General features: G+C 39.1%; 1 protein-coding gene across 6 annotated transcripts in view; it reads right to left on the minus strand.

Annotated features, from left to right (window-relative positions):
* CTNNA2 (catenin alpha 2) overlaps positions 1 to 25,681 on the minus strand; it is a 944,211-nt gene that overhangs the window by 266,291 nt on the left and 652,239 nt on the right. The window contains exons 8-9 of one of the 6 annotated variants that reach the window (XM_028122403.1): positions 4,456 to 4,465; positions 2,297 to 2,313 (exon numbers count right to left, since the gene is read on the minus strand). The exons of the other annotated variants lie outside the window; for them this stretch is intronic. Of the exons in view, the coding sequence (XP_027978204.1) occupies positions 2,297 to 2,313; positions 4,456 to 4,465 (27 nt within the window). The remainder of the gene's footprint in view (positions 1 to 2,296; positions 2,314 to 4,455; positions 4,466 to 25,681) is intronic. 6 annotated transcript variants of the gene reach the window in all.

Consider the following 25,681-nt stretch of genomic DNA (forward strand, 5'->3'; position numbering starts at 1 on the left):
GGTATATGTCTGTATATTTTTAACCATCTAAAATCTTATAAACCCCCATATCTTTTCCACTCCCTAAACTCTTATTCTGACCCTTTCATGTGTTTACACTGAAGTTTATAAGTAGAAAGAGCTTAAAATAAAATGGTAACATTTTACAGTGTTAAAATATCAGTGTACAAATAGCTCTAAGAAAAGAAAAACATATGGAGAAGAACAATGTGCTGCATTATCTGTGGAGGGAAGCTGGTTATGCAGCAAGTGTGACTTTGGTGCCCTGTCTCCATATTCAGGTATGCCATAAGTGAAGCAGCCAAAGCTGCTTTTCTCTTTAGCTTTCTTCTTGCAAACAGGATGTTCGCCATTAAAATATGAGAAGGTCTAGCCCATGATCATTCTGAGAACCAGATTTCCTATGTCCTTTCTATTTATGATAGTAATAAAAACTTACTTTGAAAAACTACAGCTATGAGTTGGTTTAAAATGTGGCTATGAAAGAAGGAAACTGGATCACTGAACTTTTCAATGTAAAAAACAAAAAATCAAGACAGTATGAATATAAAAAATGATTACTAAAAAAAAAAAATAAGTGTTAGACACTGGGATCATTTCTTCCTGCCAGTGGCATCTCATTATTGCCATTTGAGAAATGAAAAAATAAAACCAGAACAGGCTTGAGATTAGGGAGAGGGCAATGAGGCACTGACCTCAGATATGACATTTAAGGGGGCACCAAAGAACTCAGTAATCAAGATAATATTTTAATGCAATATTTTCAAAAATCAAATTAATGCAAAAAAACCCATGTCGAACAAATACCAAAATTTTAAATAAAAACAGGATCCCACAGGGCAAGGATTAGGGTAAGGCAAGTGAAGTGAGTCATGTAGGTCAGATATTTCTTAATTTTTAAATTTAAGAAAATTGGGGATGGGGATGAAGGAGTGCACTTGTCGTGATAAGCATTGGGTACTGTATGGAAGTGTTGAATCACTATATTGTACACCTGAAACCAGTATTACACTGTATGTTAACTAACTGGCAGAAAGAAAGAAAGAAGAGAAAGAAGAGAAAGAAGAGAAAGAAGAGAAAGAAGAGAAAGAAGAGAAAGAAGAGAAAGAAGAGAAAGAAAGAAAGAAAGAAAGAAAGAAAGAAAGAAAGAAAGAAAGAAAGAAAGAAAGAAAACTGAGGAATGCATGTATACTAAAAGGAGAATAAATCTCTGTTTACCTACAATTCAAATTTAACTGAGTGTCCTGTATTATTATGCACTAGATCAGGCAACCTTATCCGTAGGGGTAATAGTGATGCTCAAGATTATAACTGGGGTTGCTAAAGACACGTGTGGGAAGGCTCCATTGCCTCATTCTGTGAAAAGAAGGGCACCACGGGATTCTGTATGCCATTTGGGATCAATAACCTGTAACTGCAAGGCATATGTTCATTAGATGTGAAGCATCATTTTGGTCGCTGTGAGAAATGCACAAAAGGTGAGATCTATGATCCTCATGCTCAAGGAGCCCCTAATTCAGGAGAGTAAAGCAGAATATGAAATTAAGAACACTAACAACTATGCAGAGAGACTAACACTGTTACAGGCTAAATTAGTTGTTCAAAAGAGGGAGATGATGCATTTGGGAAATCAAGTAATCTCAGAGGAGTGGGGGAATTTAGCTACACATTAAGTGTTCGGTAAGATCTGAATAGGAAAGAGAGAAGTACTTGAAGGGAGGACAGGGTGGCAAAAAGAAAGTCATCCAGTCAAGAAACAGCAAACAAACTGAGGGTTCTAGAGGGGAGGGGGGTAGGTGGATGGGTTAGCCTGGTGATGGGTATTAAAGAGGGCATGTATCAAATGGAGCACTGGATGTTATACGTAAACAATGAATCATGGAATACTACATCATAATGTATGGTGATTAACGTAACATAATAAAATAAAATTAAAAAAAAAGAAACAGCAAGGTGGGTTCTAGGAGGACAGTGAGCAGAATGGTGCCAGCTTTTCTTTATCATATAGAGGGATAGGTTTGACAAACTGGAGAGAAAAACTACTTTTATAAGAGCTTCTTTATAGTGTAATTACTGCCAACTATATTTGATCTTCAAACTCAGAGGATATCTGGTGACATTAGCATTCCACGTCACTGTGTTGTCAGGATTCTGCTTGTGTAATATTTGTAATCCTGGGTTTCTTCAGCTTCCAAGTCTTTGGCTAAAGATAACTAAAAAAATGCAGATGACTTGGGTGCCATATTTGCTCTCACTCTTTAGAGAGGCTGGGTAATAGAAAAGCAAGGACTAGAACTTTGGAAATTTTGTCCACTGGCTGAAGTTGTTAATTCATCAGCCCTTTGTCAGCTCTAATTTCTTTAAATAAGGTATGTGTGCAGGAATAATGGTAATTGATCCTTAATGCTCAGATTAACACAGCAAATGGGGACTAGCAAACCATCATTTCATGCTTTTCTGGGCTCTATTAGGTTGACATATGGAAATACTTTTAAATTATCAACTTAAATTGGACAAGAAGACAATCACTGAGAGAGAGAAAAAAAAAAAGTCTTGCCTCCTAGAGTTAGTCATCCATTAGTAGGCTCTGTAGTCTTAGACTAACAATTTGCCCATTTTTTATGTCTGAGTTTTCTCATGAACACAATGGGTAGTGTAATATATGCCCTGTCTTTTCACCAGGTTAGCAGGACAATCAATCATGATGTCAATGTGCTAAAAAAAATAAAAGGCATTAACAGTATTCAGAGTAATTAGGAAAGTATTTTTGCTGTGGAAAAAAAATGAGACAATTGATTTGGAAACTATGTAGAAACTATTTTTGGGTTACCTGGGGTGGGGGTGACAGTCAGTTGGGGCTTTCTCATCTCTAAAATGTGGATAATGTTTTCTCTGTGGGGTTGCCGGGAACAGTAAGAGAAATAGAATTTGTAAGAGTTAGCACAGTCCTTAACCCAGCAGAGGTAACTCAATCAATGTTAGTTTCCTCTCCTTCCCCATCCCATGGATCCCCTCAAAGCTGAGGACAACAAAGTCCAGAGAGATGAACGGATTCTGATCACCTTGCTACTTAGTGTCTGACCAGGACCTTTGTGCTCCCAGTCTAGGGATTTTCCATTCCATGTCCAAACCATCCTCCATCTCTAAAATTCTAGGATTCTGTGATTTTATAGAGTTTCACATGTTTCTGTTCAAAGGTTACCAAAAAAATTTAAAAACAGAAAAATCTCAGTTTGAGTTATATTTCCTTTGTCATGTTTTGTCCACAGATCTCGTGATCTTGTGTGCCTTTCTCGGACATGCTCCCCACTTGCTTACTTTATCTTCACAGAGAGATGTGACTGAGTCTGCAATAGAGATAGCTATTTAATAAATACTGTTATTAAACAAGAAGAAGAAGAAGAAGAACAAGAAGAAGAACAAGAAGAAGAACAAGAACAAGAACAAGAACAAGAACAAGAACAAGAAGAACAAGAAGAAGAAGAAGAAGAACAAGAAGAAGAAGAAGAAGAAGAAGAAGAAGAAGAAGAAGAAGAAGAAGAAGAAGAAGAAGAAGACGACGACGACGAGGACGACAGGCGGGAGTCTTCTTTCACATTGCTGCAGGCGACTTTCCTAGTTGCCATCTGTTGTGCTAGGGAGATGCATGATTATTAAACTTTATTTGTTTTAGAATTTGGGTTCTGTTTTACAAAACACATTTGGAGTATAGCCATGATTTGAACTGATGGGAAGAAAAGAATGAATTTCCTGATTTGGATTTTTACAGGGGATCCTTTATTCTCCCATTCTCTGGCTCTGAACTCAAGTCCAGTTTGCCAAAGCATCACCTGCTGTCAAGAAGATGTTCATATTTCCATTTAATCCTACACAAAAGGATTGGGGCCATTAATAGAAATTTTGATTTTTCACAGTCTTTTGTAACAAGTCAATATTTTAGTTCAATAACTTGTTTATATTTGCCTCTTTGGAAAACAAAAGCCTCCTCTCTCTTTTAGATAAGGATTTTCTTTTTCCTTCTTTCTCTTTTTTACTATATTATTATTACTTTTTATTTTATTATGTTATGCTAATCACCATACATTACATCATTAGTTTTTGATGTAGTGTTCCATGATTCATTATTTGCGTATAACACCCACTGCTCCATTCAGTATTTGCCCTCTTTAATACCCATCACCAGGCTAACCCATCCCCCCACACCCCCTCCCCTCTAGAACCCTCAGTTTGTTTCTCAGAGTCCATAGTCTCTCATGGTTCGTCTCCCCCTCCAATTCCCCCCTTCATTTTTCCCTTCCTGTTATCTTCTTCTTCTTTTTTTTTTAACATATAATGTATTATTTGTTTCAGAGGTACAAGTCTATGATTCAACAGTCTTACACAATTCACAGCACTCACCATAGCACATACCCTTCCCAATGTCTATCACCCAGCCACCCCATCCCCCCCCAACACTCCAGCAACCCTCAGTTTGTTTCCTGAGATTAAGAATTCCTCATATCAGTGAGAGCATATGATACATGTCTTTCTCTGATTGACTTATTTTGCTCAGCATAATACCCTCCAGTTCCATCCACGTCGTTGCAAATGGCAAGATTTCATTCCTTTTGACAGCTGCATAATATTCCATTGTGTATATATGTGTATATCTGTATATATGATAGATATACATATATCACATCTTCTTTATCCATTCATCTGTCGATGGACATCTTGACTCTTTCCATAGTTTGGCTATTGTGGACATTGCTGCTATAAACAGCAGGGTGCATGTACCCCTTTGGATCCCTACATTTGTACCTTTGGGGTAAATACCCAGTAGTGCAATTGCTGGGTCATAGGGTAGCTCTATTTTCAACTTTTTGAGGAAGCTCCATACTGTTTTCCAGAGTGGCTGCACCAGCTCGCATTCCCACCAACAGTGTAGGAGGGTTCCCCTTTCTCCACATCCCCGCCAACATCTGTTATTTCCTGACCTGTTAATTTTAGCCATTCTGACTGGTGTGAGGTGGTATCTCATTGAGGTTTTGATTTGGATTTCCCTGATGCCAAGCGATGTTGAACACTTTTTCATGTGTCTGCTGGCCATTTGGATGTCTTCTTTGGAAAAATGTCTGTTCATGTCTTCTGCCCATTTCTTGATAGGATCATTTTATTTTTTTTAAAGATTTTATTCATTTATTTGACAGAGAGAGAGACAGCCAAGTAGGCAGAGTGACAGGCAGAGGGAGAGGGAGAAGCAGGCTCTCTGCTGAGCAGGGAGCCGGACATGGGGCTCAATCCTAGGACCCCAGGATCATGACCTGAGCCGAAGGCAGCCGCTTAACCGACTGAGCCACCCAGGCGCCCCTCCTTTTTACTATATTAATATCCATTACCACTTCTGAAATACTGAAGAGGTGTAAAATATATTTATAGTATACGCTGAATATTATATAACTGATACCAAGTCCCCAATTTATAAAACAAAAAAGGGAATACTAATTTTTAAATTTCTGAAATTGAGTATTTATTTAAAGGTCATTCCTCATCCCACCCTAAACACATAATTCAGTACAAGTGGTCCTCATGGAAGCCCTGGAACATAAATCTACCATCTCAGTGCTTCCCCCAGATCCATGGCTTTACGTGAGTTTTGAGGCATGGTATTAATGTGGGAAATGGCTATGAGAAGGCAGATGTCGATCACTCTTTTCCTTTTTCTAAAGGTATCTGCCAACTTGATTGAATGTATGAGAAATCTTCAAAATATCACATAGCTGTGATTCTAATATATTGAATGTGTAGGGAGCTAATCAAATGCCCAGTCTTCAAACTGTTGTTATTTGAAAGAAGTGGAAGTCAAAATCATCAGAATGGCAGAAAGCAATAATATGCCATGCAGTTTATCTCCAACATATTTTCCTGTCATTTAAACCTATAATTTAGACAACAGGAAGGAGGAGAAAAAATTATCTATTGATCCAGCAGTCATCCCATTGTATTTGGAGGGTTGCCCATTTACCCTCAAACTCTGAATATAGGAATCATATTCTTATTACGAATAGCACCATTATTTATGGAACCTTGAACATTTCGTAATACCTTTATATTATGTGTAAATCACAGTCTGAGAACGTGGATCTTTCTAAACATTTCCCTTTCACTAGCTATGGACATTTCTCTTGGAAAAGAAATGGGTAATATCTCTCTAGAATGGATAAAAGTTTAGCAGTGGCCACAAATCAAACCCATGATCAGGATACTTTGACCATATCACAATCCAGCTTTCCTGGAACCTGGGATGAATGGGGTTGGGTGGAGGGGTAGATAAAGGTAGAAAGGGAAAAAACTAATGACAACGTGTCAGGGCAAAAATGCACGTGACACTTCTCTGAGATCTTGTCAGTGCTCAAGGATAGAATCATCAATATATAAGATAAGAATATCAAGAGAGCAATATTGGTAAGACTCCCTGACCCTGTTTATTGGGCCAGAATTATCAGTACACACATTGGACATATTTTCCATTACATACATTTATACTTTCCATTATGTATTAACTTGTAAAGTAACACTTCATGAGGATAGTCTTTATTTTGCTTATCATTATATCCTTGGCACCTGTGCATGGCATATAATAGGCATTCAATAAATTATATTAAACCAATGAATGAAACACATGGGCTTCTGAATCCAGTTGCACCTAAAGCCAAAGTCTATCAGTGGATTTCCTGCTGAGATGAGTGAATCATTAATTCCCCCCCCCATGTTTCTTTATTTTGGGTTTCTCTCAGCTACAACCAAAAAAGTCCTGAATAAATCAGAGACCTTAAAACACCGACCAAAATAATTTGAAAGCAAGATGGTAGAAGGGGAAGACCCTGGCAAGGTCCGCTATGGACACAGCCCAGAGCACTCCCTGAGACCTCAGGCCTTTGCTTCACTCACAGGGTTTTCTCTAGCACTAATTTCTGCCCAAGCTCTAAATCCTAATAAAAAAACCAATTAGTCACTAGCCTTGAGAGTTTATTCATCAAAAAGTCTCTAAGATTTCTGCTTTCCCTCAAACCCTTCTCCCTATGGAACGCACCTATCCCAGTGTAGGCCTCTAACACCACACTAACACCTTTGTTGATTTCCCTCCTTCATAATCCTCACTATGGCCTGTCAAAACCAAGCTTTTACTTCCGAGGCTCAATCCCTCAGTTCTTATTTAATTCTTACTGGATCCTCACTTTCTACTAAACTCTTGGGCCTGTATTTTAAATTTTCATAGTCGGATTTCCTTCTTGTAATAGCCCACCTCTCTAATTAATTTGTTCTTTTTCAATGATTCATAAACTTTTTGTCTCATGTTAGTGCCTGGAAGAAAGGGGCCATTCTCTCTTCAACCATTTGCCTAATTAAATTTTACCGATTCTTCCAGAAACAGCTCAAAATCCTCCTCCTCTAGGAAGTATTTTTAAATGGATCTAGCTCTTGAAGATCTTTACCTCTTTTGACCATATCCTTCAATCAGGTATTATGCCAAAGGATACAGACGTTAACAATTTACCATTCTGCATTATTTATTAAGTTTTCATGTGGCTGCAGAGTAGAAGCTGAGCTTTTTGTGGGTGGTGAATGTCTGAGTTTTCTTTCAGAAAATTCAGTATGAAACTCCTAAGAACTGCCCCAGAAATACCTGTTCATGTATAGAAAAATGGATGCTCCAAGTAGGCACCTGTGGATAGGAAGAAGGTATGCAAGGGATGAATGATTTGGAAAATGTAGGGTCCTAAAAATAAATTTCACCTATTTCACAATTTTCTGCTCAAAACCATAGGAAGTGGTTGGCACCTGTGTAATGTTACAGTCCTTGCTTCTTTACTTACTTTATCAACACAGGTATAGTCCTCAATGATTATCTGCCAGACAACCCTGCAGAGAGATATTTTTCATCAAAGCCCCACCCTCCCCCCCAGCTCCCAACCTTGGGTTAATTAACCACACATTCCTTCAAAGCCTGTGAGAGACCATGAACTGGGAAAACTGCTAAAAAATGTCATTTTGTCTTTATAGTTGAGATGAAAGTAGTGAAGGCTAAGTGCAAATTTCCATTGATTTTATACACACACAAAAACACATATATACCCACACTAAATAAATCATTTAAATTTCAGTCAAATTTAAACTTCCACTTCAGTTTTAAGTGCATATTCCCCCAACCACTCAGTTACAGTTAAAGCTATCAACACCTAAACGATCCCTAGAGTCTGGCATTTTTTAACTTCTCAAAAAAAGGTAAGAGTGTCCATGTTGTTGAGAGTTCACAGAAATCAGAAAACACTCAGGAAGAGGGTTACCTCAGTTTATGGAAAGTCTATCTGTGTAGAGCCCCCTTGCCTTAGCCTCTCTCTGCCACATCAAACAATATATCAGGGACCAGTTCATGTTATAATTCCTTCACCACACATTCCTGACCTCTCAGTTCACAGGAGCACATCCTCCTCTGAGTGCCTGCAGACATCTACATCATTATCTTTATCATCCAAATAGCTATTTATTTGGTGTTTTATGAATAATTCCCACTCAGGCAACACTCATATATTGTGCAAGTCTCTTGCGTTGTTAATTAAATTTTTGATGTCTAAAGCAAATCTCTTGCATTGTTAATTGAATTTCAGATATCACACTCTAAAGGTAAAATACAAATATACAGATGCATCATTATGATATTGTCTTGCTCTGAAACTTGTTATGATATAATCATGTATCTGTTCCTTCTTCCCAGTTGGAAGCACAGGAGCTTAAGGGCAGTGTATTAGTCAACTCAGGCTGCCATAACAAAATACCATAGACTGGGTGCTTTAAGGAACAAACATTTATTTTCTCAGAGTTCTGGAAGTGGAAGAGTCCAAGATCAATATTCAGTAGATTTGGTTTCTTCTAAGGGCTCTCCCTGTGGCTCATAGACATTTACCTTTTCACTACGTCCTCACGTGGTAGAGAAGCAAGCTCTCTGGTGTCTCTTTTCATAAGGGTACCAATCTTCTCATGAAGGCCCTACTCTAATACCTCATTTAAACCTAATTACTTCCCAAAAGCCCCATTTCCAAATACCATCACACTGGGGTATTCATCAACATATGAATTTTGGAGAGACATAATAGTCCATAGCAGACAGGAAGTTGTCAGCCAATTATATGTCCTTGAAACCCTGAAACTTCTTACAGAGTGCCTTATGCAGAATAAGTGTTAAACAAATTAGAAATATGTATAGATATGTACATACAAATATGTATTGAATATAAATGAAGTAATTAGTATTCTGACTACTTGACATGACTTCATGATATGGGTCTTTGGCAGTAAGGCTACTTTTGTGCAGAAGTAGAGTGAAAGGGAAGCTGTATTGGTAGCTTCATCAACGATAGAATAATATTGCTGCTAACTCTCTTTCCATACTCATTCTCCTCCTTCCCTGTTCAAAAATCTCACCTAAGCAGGAAGAAGATGGAAATCAAAGACAATAATCGCATGCACAGAATTACGATACATGCACTTGGGACAAGAAACATACAAACCCTTCTCTTAGAATAGTGGGAGATGAGGATAGATAAGCTTGACGACACCAAAAAAGAATGGGTTCGGTGAAATGCTGCTTCTATGAGAGGAGCAGAACCCTGACTAGGACAATGAAGCAGGCCGTACTAGAGAACCCCTGGGATCATTCTGTTGGCTAACCCTACAGCAAAGGAAAGGGAAGAAGTTTCCTGGTGAACACTGGTAAAAGGAAACTCATGGTTTAGGAGTACTGAGCACTTTCTGCATGCCCGGGGACCGCCAAAGAGATTTCCTTTCATACTTCAGAACCAAGCCTTTTCCCCCACCCAAACAAACCTGACTTCCTTTGGTCTTTGCCAAAGCCTGTGAAGAATGCTCCTCCTGTCCTCTCCAGCATCACCACCAACCAATCTTGGCATAAGCTTTCATCTCATGCTCTTTCCAAAAGTCCAACACTGTCTGAAAAGCAACCACATAGATCCTGATACCTGTAAGCCTTAGCACTGTGAGGGACTAAAAGAAAATAATATTTGGACAGTCAAAATAACTGAAAAACTATTTTATTTATACACTAGCAATCCTCAATCTAGAGCTATTAACTTCATTGTTAATCCTTTGGTGTTGTCTTTTATTTTCTAGGAGCAGAGTTTATGAAGGCTTGGGCTCTTTCTCCACTTTGTAAACCCATCCCCAAGCCAGAATGGAAGTAGGCTGCTCCCCACCTCCAGCACCAACACCCAGGAGGCCACTGGCATGTGACCAAGGGGCAAGCAAGGGCATTTCCTGAGGCTTCTCTGATGTCCTTCTCCCTGAGAATGCTTAGAATCTGCCCCATAACAGAATCATCTCTTGGGGCATTTGCACACACTTGGAACTGATGAAAACTTTATGAGGCAAATGGCATTTTTGCTGCATGATAGTTAAAAACTAAACTAAGTAGAAAGCAGGCCGAAACCCTGGAACACATGTCTCACATCGTCCCAAATATTCCTCACTATGTGGCTCCCATAAACACCATCTGCTGTGTTAATTTGTAAAGAATTACAAGGTTCTTAAAATTACACTTTGGTCTCTGTAGCGTACACTGTGTCTATTAAGGGGGTAGGGCATTGAGAATGTGTATCACATCTAGCCAGACACTGAGATCTTTTTCCTTCTAGGCTGGGATCTTGTTGAAAGTTTGCTAGGTCTGCATGGAATTTTAAGAAGTGTATCATATTCTCTCCAACCAGCTGTAGGAAAAAAAAATGAAAATAAAATACATACAACAAAGCCTTTGTCCTAGATTATAATTCCAGCATCTTATACATTTTCAAATTGTGTGCATATCTCCCAATTCACTGGATGCTCATGACAATACAAAGTCCTTAGCTATAAGTCAAAGAGGGTGAATAGCCAAAATTGGGAGAACGTCTTGGGTGAGACTTAATTCTCCATTGCAGACTCCTGACCTCCAGGGTCCCCTCAGGGCCCTCAGGTGGTAAATGAGAGTGTTTCTCAACTGCTTATCCCTGTCTTCTCACAAAGCCAGAAGAGAAACATCTATGTTCCCAAACACACATCTCCGATGGCGCAGGGCTATGGCAACAGGCTGCTAATGTGCCTTTTAGGTAAATTAAGTCCCCAGAGGAGGTGCTGGTTAAACAGTGATAAATGGTGGCTAGAAATGAGAAAATAAATAGGAGAGTTTGGGGCTCCATAATCTTTCAGATAGAAACTGTCAACATGACAAAGTTTTTGCAAACACAGGTTCCTAGGCCCCTCCATTCAGTAGCTCTGGAGTAGGCTGGAAATCTTCATTTTTTAATGAGCATTTGAAGAATTATGGACAAGCTCTGGAAACACAGGGATAGTTCAGTGGGTAGTCAAAATCTTTCCAACTGTGGCCCAGGGATCTGCATTTTCAGATTTCCATGAAGTTCTACTGATCAGCCAATTTTGGGAACCAAGAGGTTTGTGACAATTTACTGGTGGTAAACATAAAATAGGACCAAGGATTACAAGTAAGGCAGTTCTCCTTAATTCTTGATGAATTACTCTCCCTTAAAAACATAAGTTTCTGAACCAAACTAAACAGAAACAAAAAACAAAAAAACTATGCTGCCTGAGAAACCAAAACAATATAGAGTAGACACAGCCTGCCACATCATTTCATAGAAAGTCCCTGCATAAAGAAAAAGTTAAATCAGCTTCCCCAAATTCCTTGCCTGTCATTATTACATCTACATGTAGACATCAGAATAAGACTAGCTAGATGCAATGAACATGGAAATAAACAAGGATGCTGCTCTCACCAAAACATAGAGAGTTTAAGAAAATTTTGCAACATCACACACAAACTATAAAAGAGGATCCTGATCCACGCTGATCCTCAGTTCAGAGCTTCTATTGGTAAACCAAGTCTACATTCTGCTAATTTCCCAACATTTTCTGAAAATGTACTCCCAATCTCCTCTTTCCATGGTCACAACTTCTCTAATCCCCCATAAGTACATCCCAGTCCTCAGAGAAGAGTTTCTTTGAGCACTCCATAACAACTTTGTACCTACCAGTTCTACCTTCTTTTCTCCATTCTGAAGCAACATCTATGGGCCAGATCAGGCCCTACCTCTCCCTGACCACACAGCCCATATAGACTTCTCCTTTCTCTCAACCACAATAGTAATTAGCATAGTCCTTTTCTGATGTTCAACCATAGCATCCCCTCAGACAATTCCTTGCATAGCCTTCTTTGGGCAAACTGGCACTGAGTGGTCTCACCCTTTGGTGAGTGGTCTCATAGTCAGACATCTGGCTATAGCTGCCTCCTGACTTCCAAGCTCTGGTGAAAAAGGCAGGGTTCAGGCTAAAGGTTGTTGCTTGAATTTTCTCTGTTTACTCTAAGTAAGCTGAACTGAATGAACTACTGTTGCTTCTAATTAAGTCATCAAGCCCATGAAAAACTAGATTCTTAACACTGATTGTAAGAAAATAAATTATTAGAATAGGTTGGTAATAACCCCCGAACCGTTTGGTGATACAACTATCAATTGCATTTATAATGCAGTAGAGTAAAATAAAAATGTTGTGATCGTATTTTGCATTTCAATGTATGTCTATACGAATGTGTGTGTGTGTTACAAGTTCATTTGCCATTATCACTTAACTGCATGGGTACCCTCTTCACTAGCAAAGTGTAAGCTCTGTGAAAGAAAGATCACATTTCCCTGTATCAGGTACAATGTCCACAAAAGGAGTTTCTTTTGTACACAATAAAGCCTTGAACAGTTGACCCTTGAACAATGTGGGGGTTAGAGGGGCTAAACCCCCGCACAGTTGAAAATCCACATACAACTTCTGATTCCCTAAAAACTTAACTACTAATAGCCTACTGCTGACCAGAAGCCTCATTGATAACATAAACAGCCAATCAACACATATTTTGTATGTTGTATATAAAAATACTGTATTCTTACAATAAAGTAAGCTAGAGAAAAGAAAATGCTATTAGGAAAATCACAAGGAAGATAAAATATATTTACAGTACTGTACTGTATTTATCAAAAAAATCCACATATAAGTGGACCCATGTAGTTCAAACTGTATTGTTCAAAGGTCAACTGTAGTTAATGACAGGATAACTCACTCCTACAGGGTAGAGAGAATCAAAGAATTTTATAGCCAAGCTTTCCTGGGTGAATGAACCACACACCACTGAGGAAGATAAATCCCAAATCTTAGTCTTTCCAGAATCTAATACTAACCTGTTATTTGCATCCATGACTATCTATTTGGCCATGCACAGCCACGGAAATACACATGCCAGCTCCAAGGGTCATTAGTCTCCCCAGTGCTTGTGACATGAACACTTATGGCAAGGGAGGGATGGATTCTTTGATAAAGAAATCAGTGTTATCTCATTCTTATGTAAAATTAAAATGCAAATGTAATTCCCATTCTGAACCCCTATCTGCCCTTCCTTCATGCCCTCTCCCATGCTTTCTCTTCCTTGAAAGAATTTATGAAGTAGACAAAAATAGTATTAAGTTATAGCTTGGTTCTGATACCTACTAGCTGTGTAACCCTTGGCAATTTACCTAAACTCACTAAGTCTCAGTCTTCATCTGTAAAATAGTGGAAATGATGCCCTACCCAAGATTACGATGAGATAATGCACACAAAATGTCAGTCTCTAAGTTTAGCATAGAAATGGTATTGCTGGTAATGGAAATGGTAAAAAAAAAAAAAAAAAAAAAAAAAGAAGAAGAAGAAGAAGAAAAGAAGGAAAGAAAACACCTGATTTTTTTTTTTCTCTCTTGATTGCAAACTTAGGGAAAACACAGGGCTCAGCCTCCGAACCATGAAAAGATGCAAGATTGATGGACTGAATGTCTAGGGAGAATATATTGATTTATAGGCTGGATCTGGGTTTACCACAGCTTGCCATTTGAAAATCTTTTAACATCTGAGTGGTATTTAACATTCATGAAATTTTCACCATTTTAAAGTCCATTTGACACAATTCAAGTATAAGGCAGAAAAGGAGAACCAGACATGGACCCTGAAATTTCACTAAAAACGTAGTAAAGAATATAAAATTTGATAGCTGTTGTTTCTTATGCTAACGAGGGACAAGGAGCAAATGTTGGGGACTGATTCCTCCTTTTCAGTCCAATTCATGGGTAAGAAATCAGCAGTGAACACACTGCACTGATGATTTTAATCACATTGAGCACCTATACCTAACTGCCATTAAGAGGGAGATTCCCCAAGCAGCATGAGTGGATTCTATTTCAGTCACCCTCTTTGGCACATCAAAGAAGGGATGGCCTTGCTGAAATGATGTAACAAGCCTGCCGTGTCTGCCCCATGTTGATGTGGAGTCAGTGAGAAGAGCTGCTAACTACTTGCAAATACCTCAGTAAGGGGGGCTGCCATAGATGGATCTGAACAGCAAGAACACACCTCTTTTCTAAGTACGCCTTTCCCTATGATGTAAAGTCTAGAGCCCTACCATTACAGAATGATTTTAATTTGTTTATAAGGACTCTTGGAGTTCTCTGCTAAAGTTCTAATAAAATTGAGAAAGAACTTACTTAAGTAGATAATTTGCTTACTGGTTTTTCATCTGTTTCTCCCATTAGACTATAAACTTCATGGGATTAGTAACTTCATCTGTCTAGTTTACCTGTGTGTGTATTTCACTAAGTTCAGTCCCTGGCATAAAGGTTCTCATTGAATCAGGGACATAAAATAGTTGTCATTTTAGAAAGTTAATCTCTAAAGAGAAAAGAAAAGTAGGAGGTGAGAAACTTCTGTGTGGGGGTTGGGTGAGGGAAGCCTAGAGTTAAAAATAAATTCTGGTTCCATAGGAAAGCTGTTGATCAAGGAATTTAGTTAGAAATTAGGCATACCACAACACTAACCAAAAACAACCACAAAACACTAAGAGGAAAAAAAAAATCAAATAATTGTAGGGATATGAGGAAGACAAAATAAGGAGGAGGGAGAGGAGGAGGAGGAGGAGAAGGAAAAAATAAGATGTTTATGGAGAGTAAAGCAAAAGGTGGCTGAGATCTTACCCTGAAACTTGAGAACTCCAGTACTGTAGTGAGTCCAAAGTAGGAAATATCAAAAAAAAAAAAAAAAAAAAAGGAACTATCAGGAGAACAGCCAGGAATCCAGTTACTATGACCAAGACAGAAAACACTAAAAGGTAGTAAAAAAAAATTAAAAAAATCAGAAATCAGGAACTAGAAGGGATGTTCAAGTCCAGAGTAAAATCAGCATTAAGTCTGACTTGAGGAGGAATCACCAGTTCCTTCATTCCCTTTGCAGAAGCCAGACTGGTCCAAGCTCAAAATGCCTGGACAATCTACCCTCTCTCCCCAGCCTACATGTGAAGAAGCACAAAGCCAGGCTTACCACCACCCAGCTATGCACCTTCCTACCCCCCCTACTCTCCTTTCCTATCCAGAGAGCTCCACAGAAAGTCTCATCTCCCGGAAGAGCCCTCCCACCTGAGCCCCTTCTCCAGGACTATCCCAACCATGTCATTGCCTTCTTTCCCTTGTAATTCATCCTGCTAAGTGGAAAACATACAAACAGAAGAACTCCCAAACCAATCCACATTAAATATAGTCTCAGTATCCCAATTTTGGGTTCCAAACTCAGTGACTCCAGGGGTAGGACCATCAAGCACTGGACCGGGCTTCCATTTGCAGTGGTCTGGACCAGTATAGACTTTGTAGGCTGTAAATCACACCAATTAGGTTGACCTCTGTCTCTATGTGCCCTATGTGCTCTATGTGATCCGCCACCACACTCTACTTCAAATAAAATATTACTCTGGCAAAGAATAAGTATATATTGAGCATTTACTTGATATTGAGCCCTGTAGAGGTGTGATATGGGCTGAACTGTGTCTCCCCAGAAGTTATGAGTTGAGGTCCTACCCCCCCTTACCCCTCCCCCTTACCTCAGAACGTGATTGCATTTGGAGATAGGTCATTAAAGAGATAATTAAGGTTACATGAGATCATTAGGGTGGTCCCTAATATAATATGATTTGTGTCTTTAAAGTGGAGGAGATTAAACACAGAAAAACACAGGAAAAGACCATAAGGTAGAAGATGGTCAGCTACAAGCCAAGGAGAGAAGCCTCAGAACAAACCCACCCTGCAGGAACCTTGATCTCAGACTTCTAATTTCCAGAACTGTGAGAAAATAAATTTCCATTGTTAAAAATTCCAGTTTGTGGTATTTTGTTATGGTAGCCACAGCAAACTATGCAGTGTGACAGGAAATACTAGAGTAACGATTTGTTGAGGTTTTGCTTCCTATTAAAATACATTAATGATTCGGGATAGTAAGAAGTCTAAGAGGGCTGAGGTGGGGTCAGGGAGGGAAGATGTGACCGTCTCCAGCAATCCTAATTGATTTCTCAGAAAGCTCTTCAGTTTTTCACAGCATGAGGCTTATATCAATCAATTTGTCTAATTAAAGAAGGAGCCCCATCTCATCCAACAATTGGAAAATGGGTTTCTCAAGTCCCAGAACACATTTCTTGCTCCAAATGCCAGAAAGCTTCCTCAGTCTTTCTCAAGCACCTCAAAGAGTCCTGCAGCTCTTATTGAAAACTGGTAGCTATCAGATACAAGGTAGATAAATAGATGATAGATGTTAGATGATAGAACCATTTAAAGTAATCTTCCTATAAGACCCTCAGATATTTCTCATCTCACAGAACAGCCAAAAACAATTTAATTTCATGTTTCCTCACAATGTAATTGAGATAAAAATGTGACTTCTGTTCCCTGTGTGTAAGCTTGCAAGTGCTTTTGATTAAGAAACTTGAATGAGGGGGCTCCTGGGTGGCTCCGTTGGTTAAACATCTGACTCTTGATTTCTGCTCAGGTCATGATCTCAGGGTTGTGAGATTGACCCTGCATCAGGCTCTGTGCTCAGCCTGGAGTCTGCTGGAGGTTCTCTCTCTCCCTCTGCCCCTCCCGGGCTCACTTGCACACTCTTTCTCTCTTACTTGCTCTCTCTCAAAATAAATAAAATCGGAAGGAAGGAAGGAAGGAAGGAAGGAAAGAAACCTGAATGAGGTATTAAGTAGCAATATGATGCCTATTTCCTTATTGGTGACTTTTTGTTCTGTTGTCCTTTTCAGAGTTCTATTTTAATATATCTGGTACTTCAAGCTTACAGCTGATAGCAGCGTACTTGAGACACCACAGCAATCACATGTTGACTAAAGGGAGTGATGAGGGCACCTGGGTGGCTCAGTTGGTTGGGCAACTGCCTTCGGCTCAGGTCATGATCCTGGAGTCCTGGGATCGAGTCCCATGTCAGGCTCCCTGCTCAGCAGGGAGTCTGTTTCTCCCTCTGACCCTCTTCCCTCTCGTGCTCTCTATCTCTCATTCTCTCTCTCTCAAATAAATAAATAAAATCTTTAAAAATAAATAAATAAAAGGAGTGATGAAATCCTTGGGAAACTGGATCATGGCTAAATTTTTGGTTCCGATTCATTCATTCTACCCATTGGGACTCATCACAGTGCTAGGTAAGGGAGAGTCACAGCTTCTACCAGCACAGAGTAAGTCTAAAGCATGGTTTGCTACCCTCAACACTACTGACATTTTGGACCAGATAATTATTTGTTGTGGGGGCTGCCCTATGCATTATAGGATATTTAGCAGCATCCCTGGCCTCTACCAACTAGATGCCAGTAGCACTCCTTCCCTTAGTTATGACAACCAAAAGTATTTCTAGATGTACCCTGGGGAGGGGACAAAATTACCCCCACTTGAGAACCACTGCCCTAATGAATGAGAAAGATAATTTAAACAGCAATTACAATGCAGTAAGATAAATACTATGATACAGATACAAGGCACATAAAGGGAACTTAAACTGAGGGGTGTGGTGGTGGTTAAAAAAAAAAAAGCTGTTTCCCAATGAAGAGATATAAAATAAAGACACACAATAGCTACTTATTGGGTATTTACTGTGTGTTGAACACTAGACTTTGATTGCTTATTTAATCTTTACAAAATGCCCATATATTAACCACTTTATAGGTGTGCTCAAAGACAGAAATAAGCTTGTTCAACATTCAAAGAGTGAGGGATGGACCCAAAATCTAAGCTGGGTTCTAAACTCAAGTTTAGCTAATTTTTTAGGAATAGAGAAATTTTAAGAGAAACTTCTGCTACATGAGAATTAAAGTAGCTCACAGATTAAAAAAACAAAACAAAACTTCTCTAAATACAGGGTTTGCATAGGAGTTTGAGGCACTAAGTAAATGTATCATTGAAAGAATTTAAATTGGAAACTGGTTTATTTTATTTTAGAGAGAAAGAGAGAGTGTGTGTGTGAGCTCACGCACACGGGAGCAGGGGCAGAGGCAGAAGGAGAGAATCTCAGGCAGACTCTGCATTGAGTGCAGAGCCTGACGTGGGGCTCCATCTCACAACCCTGAGATCATGACCTAGACCGAAACCGAGTCCAACGCTTAACCAACTGAGCTACCCAGGCACCCCAAATTGCAATGAGTAGAGGTTCTACTGAAGATGCTCTGGGGTTCCATATCATCCATCCCATGTCCATGAGAGTCCATGGATTGGCCTCAGTCCCCAGGAGTCCCCAAACGCCCACCTGTCAACTACTTACCATCCATAGGATCAATCATCTTCTATCATAGGTAGGATGATAATACCTTCCAATTTGCTTCCATTGTTCCAGTGTAATAAGTAAAAATTCCTGCCAGTCTCAAAAGTGTCCCAATTTGGATGACAAGTTTTATGATTACCTTATCATTTGTCTAATTAAGTCTTAAGCTAAAAAATTACTAGATCAGTTTTTATGTCATCAGATTCACTATTTGAGAATCCAATCCATTATTTGATTGATATCCTTAGCACATACTCATACATTACTTCATCCACCTGCTTAAAATCCTCTAATGCCAACCTAGCACCTACAAGAAGGTCCTGGCCAATTTGACTTCAGTTTGGCTCTCCAATCTTACCTCCCACCCCTACCTCAAACCCATGTATTAGTTACTATTCCTTTGAACAGATGGTACTCTCATGCCTCTAGGCTCTTCCAAATGGATTCCCAATGCCTATATTCCCTCCACATGTTGTTCAATAATATTGACCACCGTGTTAGACCCTGCAGTGTCCTCCCCTTCACTCCTCACCTGCCTGTTGAAGATCTCATTCAAATGTCATCTCGGTAAAGAATCCCTGATTTCCTCAGACATCAGTTGCTCCTTTCTGTGTGTGTGTGCACTGCACTTCACCCATCCTTCCTTTATGGTTCTTCTCACCCTCCAATTGCAGGTTCACATTTCTGTGCCATTCACATTACTAGAATGCAATGTGATCTCATCACTGATGACTAGAATGTCACTATTATCTTTGTATCATTAATGCCTTGCACTACCAGGTACTTATTTGATATTTGGTACATATTTGCAGATTAATGATTGCCACGGTGGCTGTTAATATCAGAAATAGGGGTGCTTGGTGGCTCAGTCGTTTAAGTGTACAACTCTTGGTTTCAGCTTAGGTTATGATCTCAGGGTTATGAGATCGAGCCCTGTGTCAGGCTCCATGCTTGAGATTGTCTCCCCCTCCTTCTGCCCCTCCCTTGCTCACTTGCTTTCTCTCTCTAAAATAATCTTTAACTAACTAACTAAATAAATAAATACATCAGAAATGGCCACATTTTGGACAATAACTAGGAATTTACTGAGTGCCTACCATGTGGTAGGCATGAGGCTTTTGCTTTGTAACACACATAACTAAGGTGCTGTGAGGTATAGTGAAAAGCCAGAATTTCTGCATCTTATTTCCCATTTTGCTTCTTCATCTTTCTGTGAGACTAGACAAGTCACTGAATACACACACACACACACACCATCCCCTAAATCTGGCAAACCTATCAGCCAGTCACAAATTCAAAATAGGCTAAGTAAAGTTCATGATATTTGGAATATGCCCCTAAATTTGGAGTTAGGTGTCACAAAAGGAGAATCTGACATCTCCCAAACCATCTGTATCATGTAAGTGCCTTAAGAATAAATCTATGCCTGAAATAGACCATCAGGCTAACCGGATACTGTCGAAAGCCATTTTAAGTTTACTTTTTGTACCTCAATTAACCTACTTTCTAAATTGAAACAAAATGGTTGAAGATGTATAATCTGTGAATGGTGTTGTTAAGTCTTCAATCTTAACACATTCATCTGAAATTTTATAGAAAGAAGATTATATGCTATGTTATTAGCCTTACAGTGCAAATCTCCTGTCCTCTAAATGTACCCTATTACTAATACTATTTTAAAATCATACTAGCTGTGTACAGCATTTCAGTTTATGAAGTACTTTTATATGCTTTATTTTAATCCTCAGAACAAACTGTAACTTTGGTACTATTTATAATCTCTATCTGCAGATGCTAAAGGTCCAAAAGGGTAAAGAGTATGCAGATCTAATGATGTGGGACGTGCATGGTTGAAATGCAAATATATGCCAAAATAGCCCATGACATTGACATGGTCTCTGAGGTTGAATCAAACTCTATACTGATATTAAGTGATATCTGCCCACTGGAATGTGGCTTTCTATGAATGTGTCAAGTCTTTAGAAGCTAAATTTACAGGCATTTATTTGGGAACATGGATTTCCAAGTTATAATGATGACAGTCTGTGCAAATTGATAAATAGCTTGGATCTCAACTGCTAAAAGTCACATCTAAATATAATCCCCTTGCAAATTAACAAGTTGTTAAGAGGTTCAATAGAACAGATACTGTAATTTCTGATACCCTACTCAGTTGAATGATGAAAAAAAATCACAAAGAAGAGAACATGATTCCTATTAGTTGAAAGAGCTGATTGACACTGAATATTTACCTATTTTTTAAAAACTGTATCATTCCAACACCCTAAAACCTTTTTCATGCTATCGCAAATGGGATATGACAGCGGGAAAAAAAAAATCCAGTTAATCATAATGCTGGTTTTTACCAAGCATAAAGCTAATTGTAAACAGTTAAATGCTCAACCAACTTTTTCTGTTTGAATCTATATATTGGTCAGAGTGGAGTAGCTAGCAAAAAAAATCTAAATGAAGTTTTAAAAGTCTTAAGATAATAATACCTGCTACTATTAAATGTGTCTGCTACAGTCCAGGTGACACGTGGGTTATCCCCCACCTCCATAAAAACTGAACCAAGGTACTTTCAGCTCCTTTATTGATGCACAAATGGAGGTTCAGAAGCCCTAAGAAGATTGCCAACATTCATAAGACTAGTCATTTGGAGGTTCTAAACCCAGGAGAACTTAGGCACTCTGCCCTTCAACACAGTGGCATTCTCTAGTACAGCAATGCAGGGAACAGAAAGGAAGAACAACGTGACAGTGACATGATTCTCTACCTTTCTGTTTTTTCATGTAACATACCCGAGGGATATGACACACTCCACCAACAATAGTGGAGAAAGAAAGAAGGGACAATGAAGGAAACTTGAGGAGATGTTTTTAGAAAAGGGTTATCGAACATTATGTAGATCCACCACCACCACCACCACCACCAGGGTCTAGAGCCCCTTCACCAAATAAACATATGACGGTCCTCACTGGCTAGATCCGCCAAGTCTCAAAAAGTCATCTGCAGGATACCAAGCCTTGCATTCATCTCCAAAAAATTTTTCTAACATGTTCATGAAATACTGCACACTACCCACCCCCCTCACACACACATACCCCTATACCGCACCACACCTTTTTTTGAAGTTGACAATGCAAGTATGAGGTCACTGACAGTTACAGAGAAAAGAAACCTGTTTAACTTGATTTAACCCTGCTTTTCCAACATCTAGTGAGCCATAAAAACATTTTTTCCCCAGCACATCCATTAAAATTTTGAGAAACAGCTGTTCAGGGGAGCACACTGGAACCTATCCATGAACAGGATATTTTCTATGACCTTTCGAACACAGGCATTCCATTGCCCAAGAGATGGAGCCAGAACTACAGAAGTCCTAGGGCCTTCCCTGCAGGGCTAACAGTCTTCTGAGCAATGGGGCATTTGGGATGTTAAGTGCTCTGTGCACAAAATGCTACAGTCTGATCCTGTCGCCTTTCAGATCAATGAGGTAAGTGGCTAGTTCCCTGTCAGCTTAATTGGAGGAAGTGAAACACGATTACAGGCATTAATGCAAGGCTGGTGCAGAGCAGCAGAAGACTGTAAGGGGCAGGCCGTCACAGCCGACCACAGGAAACAGAATACTCCTCTCCTTTGACAATTTCACTGAAAGTCTTAATTACAATGCTACTGTGTGTGTGTGTGGGGGGGGATTGTTTTATAAATGCCATTACAAACACAGTGTTATTGCAGAAATCTTTTCATCTAAAAACTAATGAAACCATTATTTCCTCCCAGATTACAAGAGTAAATGTTAAAGTTTTTCACTTAGGAAAACAGTTACCCAATCTTATGTTCCCTATATTTAGGAAGCATCTTTTTTAAAAAGTATCTACAGGACAAAAGGTTCTTAGAAATTAGAAATGCTATGAAGGAGGTAACAGAGATTTCTTTAAAAACATTCTGTTGTGATGCAGCCAAATGATTCAATGAAATGTTTTTGCCAACATGTGAAAAGTAAGCTTATGTGTACTAGTTCATTTTGATTGAGCAAATTTTTAAAAAGTCACGTAAAAAACTCATGAAAAAAAAAAGCACTACTGCCAAATTTGACAAAAATGAGATTATTTTGTGACCACTGAAATGTAAGCGGTAAGAGAGCGAGGGGTCCCCCTTCATTCACAGACATGTTGGCAGCCTGGGAACAGTGAATGCTTACTACCTACATGTTGATGGAAAGAAAACTGCTCTCCAACTGGCTGCAAAGTGATCCCTTAAATTTCCTGTGTTAAATGTTAAAAAGAAAACCACAGGCCCAAAATGGAATCACTTAGGCCAAGTCACAAAGTGGAACTTAACACCTAATTTAGTTCCAAACTCCCACAGATAGGTAGTCTTAACCAGTCAGGCAGGAATTTTCTGATCAGTATGAATAGTATGAATGAAGTAATCTGTCACCTGGGTCCTCTCCATTCCCCAAAGCAAAGGGGGTAATACACCAGATAAGACCTCCTGCCCTCTCCCCTTAGGAAAAGTGACCTTACTAGAACCAATCCATTCTTTTCCTTTGCCAATCACTTCTTACCCCACCCTCCTTCCTATAAGAAGCTCCCATTTTGTACAATGCCTCTAAACATCTCTCTGCTTATGAGAGGGGATGCTGCCCGATTTCTGGATCTCCTCATCAAGCCAATTAGATCTTCAAATTCACTTGGTTGAATTTTGTTTTTTAATATCAGAAACATTGGGAAAGTTGAGTGGGTTGAAATTTCATAGGTTTTCCTCAAACTGCTTTCTGTATGTAGATAAAACAAGAGTATTAGCTCTTGAATACAAATGGTAAAGGTAACAACAAGCCCAAATGGACCTCATTTCCAATTGTAAGAGAATGGGAAGAGACAAAAGGCCAAGTATGCAGAGCAAAGGGAGGAGGGGATGCCATAAGGAGGCTAAAACCCACAATGACCTGGGATCACTGTGTGTTACCGCAGGCTAAGCCAACCCCTTGAAATCAAATCATTACTACTGCACCTAACCCCATGACTAATCATAAACCCCGAGTTTTTCCCTGCTCTCCCTTCCCGAGCCCCTCTTTATTACATCAGGGGAGTCTTCCACTTGCTTCCAAAGATTACTTTCTGCTTTAAGAAAAGGCTGATAGACTAAAATCTGAGCAGATGAAGCAGAGGTGATTATAAAAGGATTATTAGCTTCACAAAAGGATTCTCTATGGGCTTATTTTAAATAGTGAGCTCCAGCTAACAACTTTAAGTGTTTATTTATAGATCATCAATTATGTTAAGGTGGGGGAGGGTAGAATGGGTGGGAAATGTCAGGGAGAGGATTCTTAATCAAGTGAATTATTAGAAGTTACTGACACATGATAGGATCAGTCAGAAAACAAAAGATTGATTTCTTTTATCTCCCAAATAATAAGAAGTCCAAGAGAAGCTAAATGTTAGGATACAAATGCTGAATTTACACCTGTTATCTTCAGGGTACAACTGAAAGGAGGCAGAGTTTATGTTTAATATCTCCTTTTTCATAAACTGTTTTAAAAAGAGAGAAAGAGAAAGAAGAGAGGGGAGCATCATGTAACAGAAGCTTCAATTAAAAAAAATTAAATTGATTCTCCCTATTGAACTCGAAGTGATCAGGTAGGTACAACTTATGAAACACAACATCAAAAGTTGCGTTTTCCAAAGCTTCTTCTCCCAGAGAGTCATAGGTAAAATAGCAAGATGGGAGGACAGTTATTTTTAGTGATCTCAGTGGTAGAGCTTTCTCCTGAGGCAAAACTTAAATCAGATAAGGGTCTCAAAGGACCTGAAAGGAAGGAAATCTGCCACTTCCTGTATCCAACTAAATCCTCCCAGCCCCCGCTGCCCCGGCCGGCCGCCGCCGAGAGACACACACACACACACACACACACACACACACATTTGGCACACACACACACACACACACACACACATTTGGTTTTAGAAACAGAACCAGAAAACATGTTATGGAATATTTAAGGATGACACACTGCAATAAGCGTTAGGAACCACATTTCAACAACTGTTAGAAGCTATTACCACCCCTGTTGCATGCAAGAAAATTAGCTGTAATTTGGTAAGCGACACAAGTAGAGCACAGGAATGGGAATTGAGCAGACACTTAATTAATGGTGTTGGGAGAAGGGAAATGGGATTAATGAATGGTTGATATAAATTCCATTTTGCTATTGGGTTAATCACTGGTCTCATGAAAATTTATTTCCTGGCTAAGATTTATAAGAGGGTTTTTAAATATTTTATCCCGTTCTGAATAATTTCTAACTTGCATTGTAATTGCTAGAATCATACTAGCCACATAATTGATTGGTGTACTGTACCTACCCATTTGGCTGCACCACCATAACAAATGTGGCAGTACAGGACTCCCCAAATTAATGGGAGAAGAAAACTTTGATCTGGCAGAGCTTTTCTTTATATAATTTTGGTCTCGCCAGCGTTAAATAACCAAGTGATAAGTTTGGTGTCAAAGGAAGAAAGCCCCATCTCAACACTGTGTTTCAGTTGAGTATTGCCCCAGCCTGGCTTCACCTGAAAGCCGGAATCAATAAAAGCCCGTGACCTCCCTGAGACTCTGACAATCCAACGTAATTCTTTACTTAGCATGATCGCGGAGCTATTCTTAGGGATTTTTGCTTTGCTCATATTTTATCCCATGATATGTCAAATATGTCAAATTGAAATAACTCTGGATTCAAGTAATGGCATCAGGTTTTTTTTTTTCCTTTTTGTTTTTTTTAAAAGCACTTACCAGGAAATAAAACATATCTTCGCTTGTTCTTCATCATATCTAACTCTTTTCTTTGACTTTTATTAACTGTTGTATTGAAATGTATCTTGCAGTGTTTTTATTTTATTTTATTTTATTTTATTTTATTTTTTTAAAGATTTTATTTATTTGACAGAGAGAGACACAGCGAGAGAGGGAACACAAGCAGGGGGAGTGGGTGAGG

Source organism: Eumetopias jubatus, unplaced genomic scaffold (genome assembly GCF_037043125.1).
Source record: "Eumetopias jubatus isolate StellerSeaLion01/CBP00866 unplaced genomic scaffold, mEumJub1_p1.0 scaffold_9, whole genome shotgun sequence".
Lineage (NCBI taxonomy): Eukaryota > Metazoa > Chordata > Mammalia > Carnivora > Otariidae > Eumetopias > Eumetopias jubatus.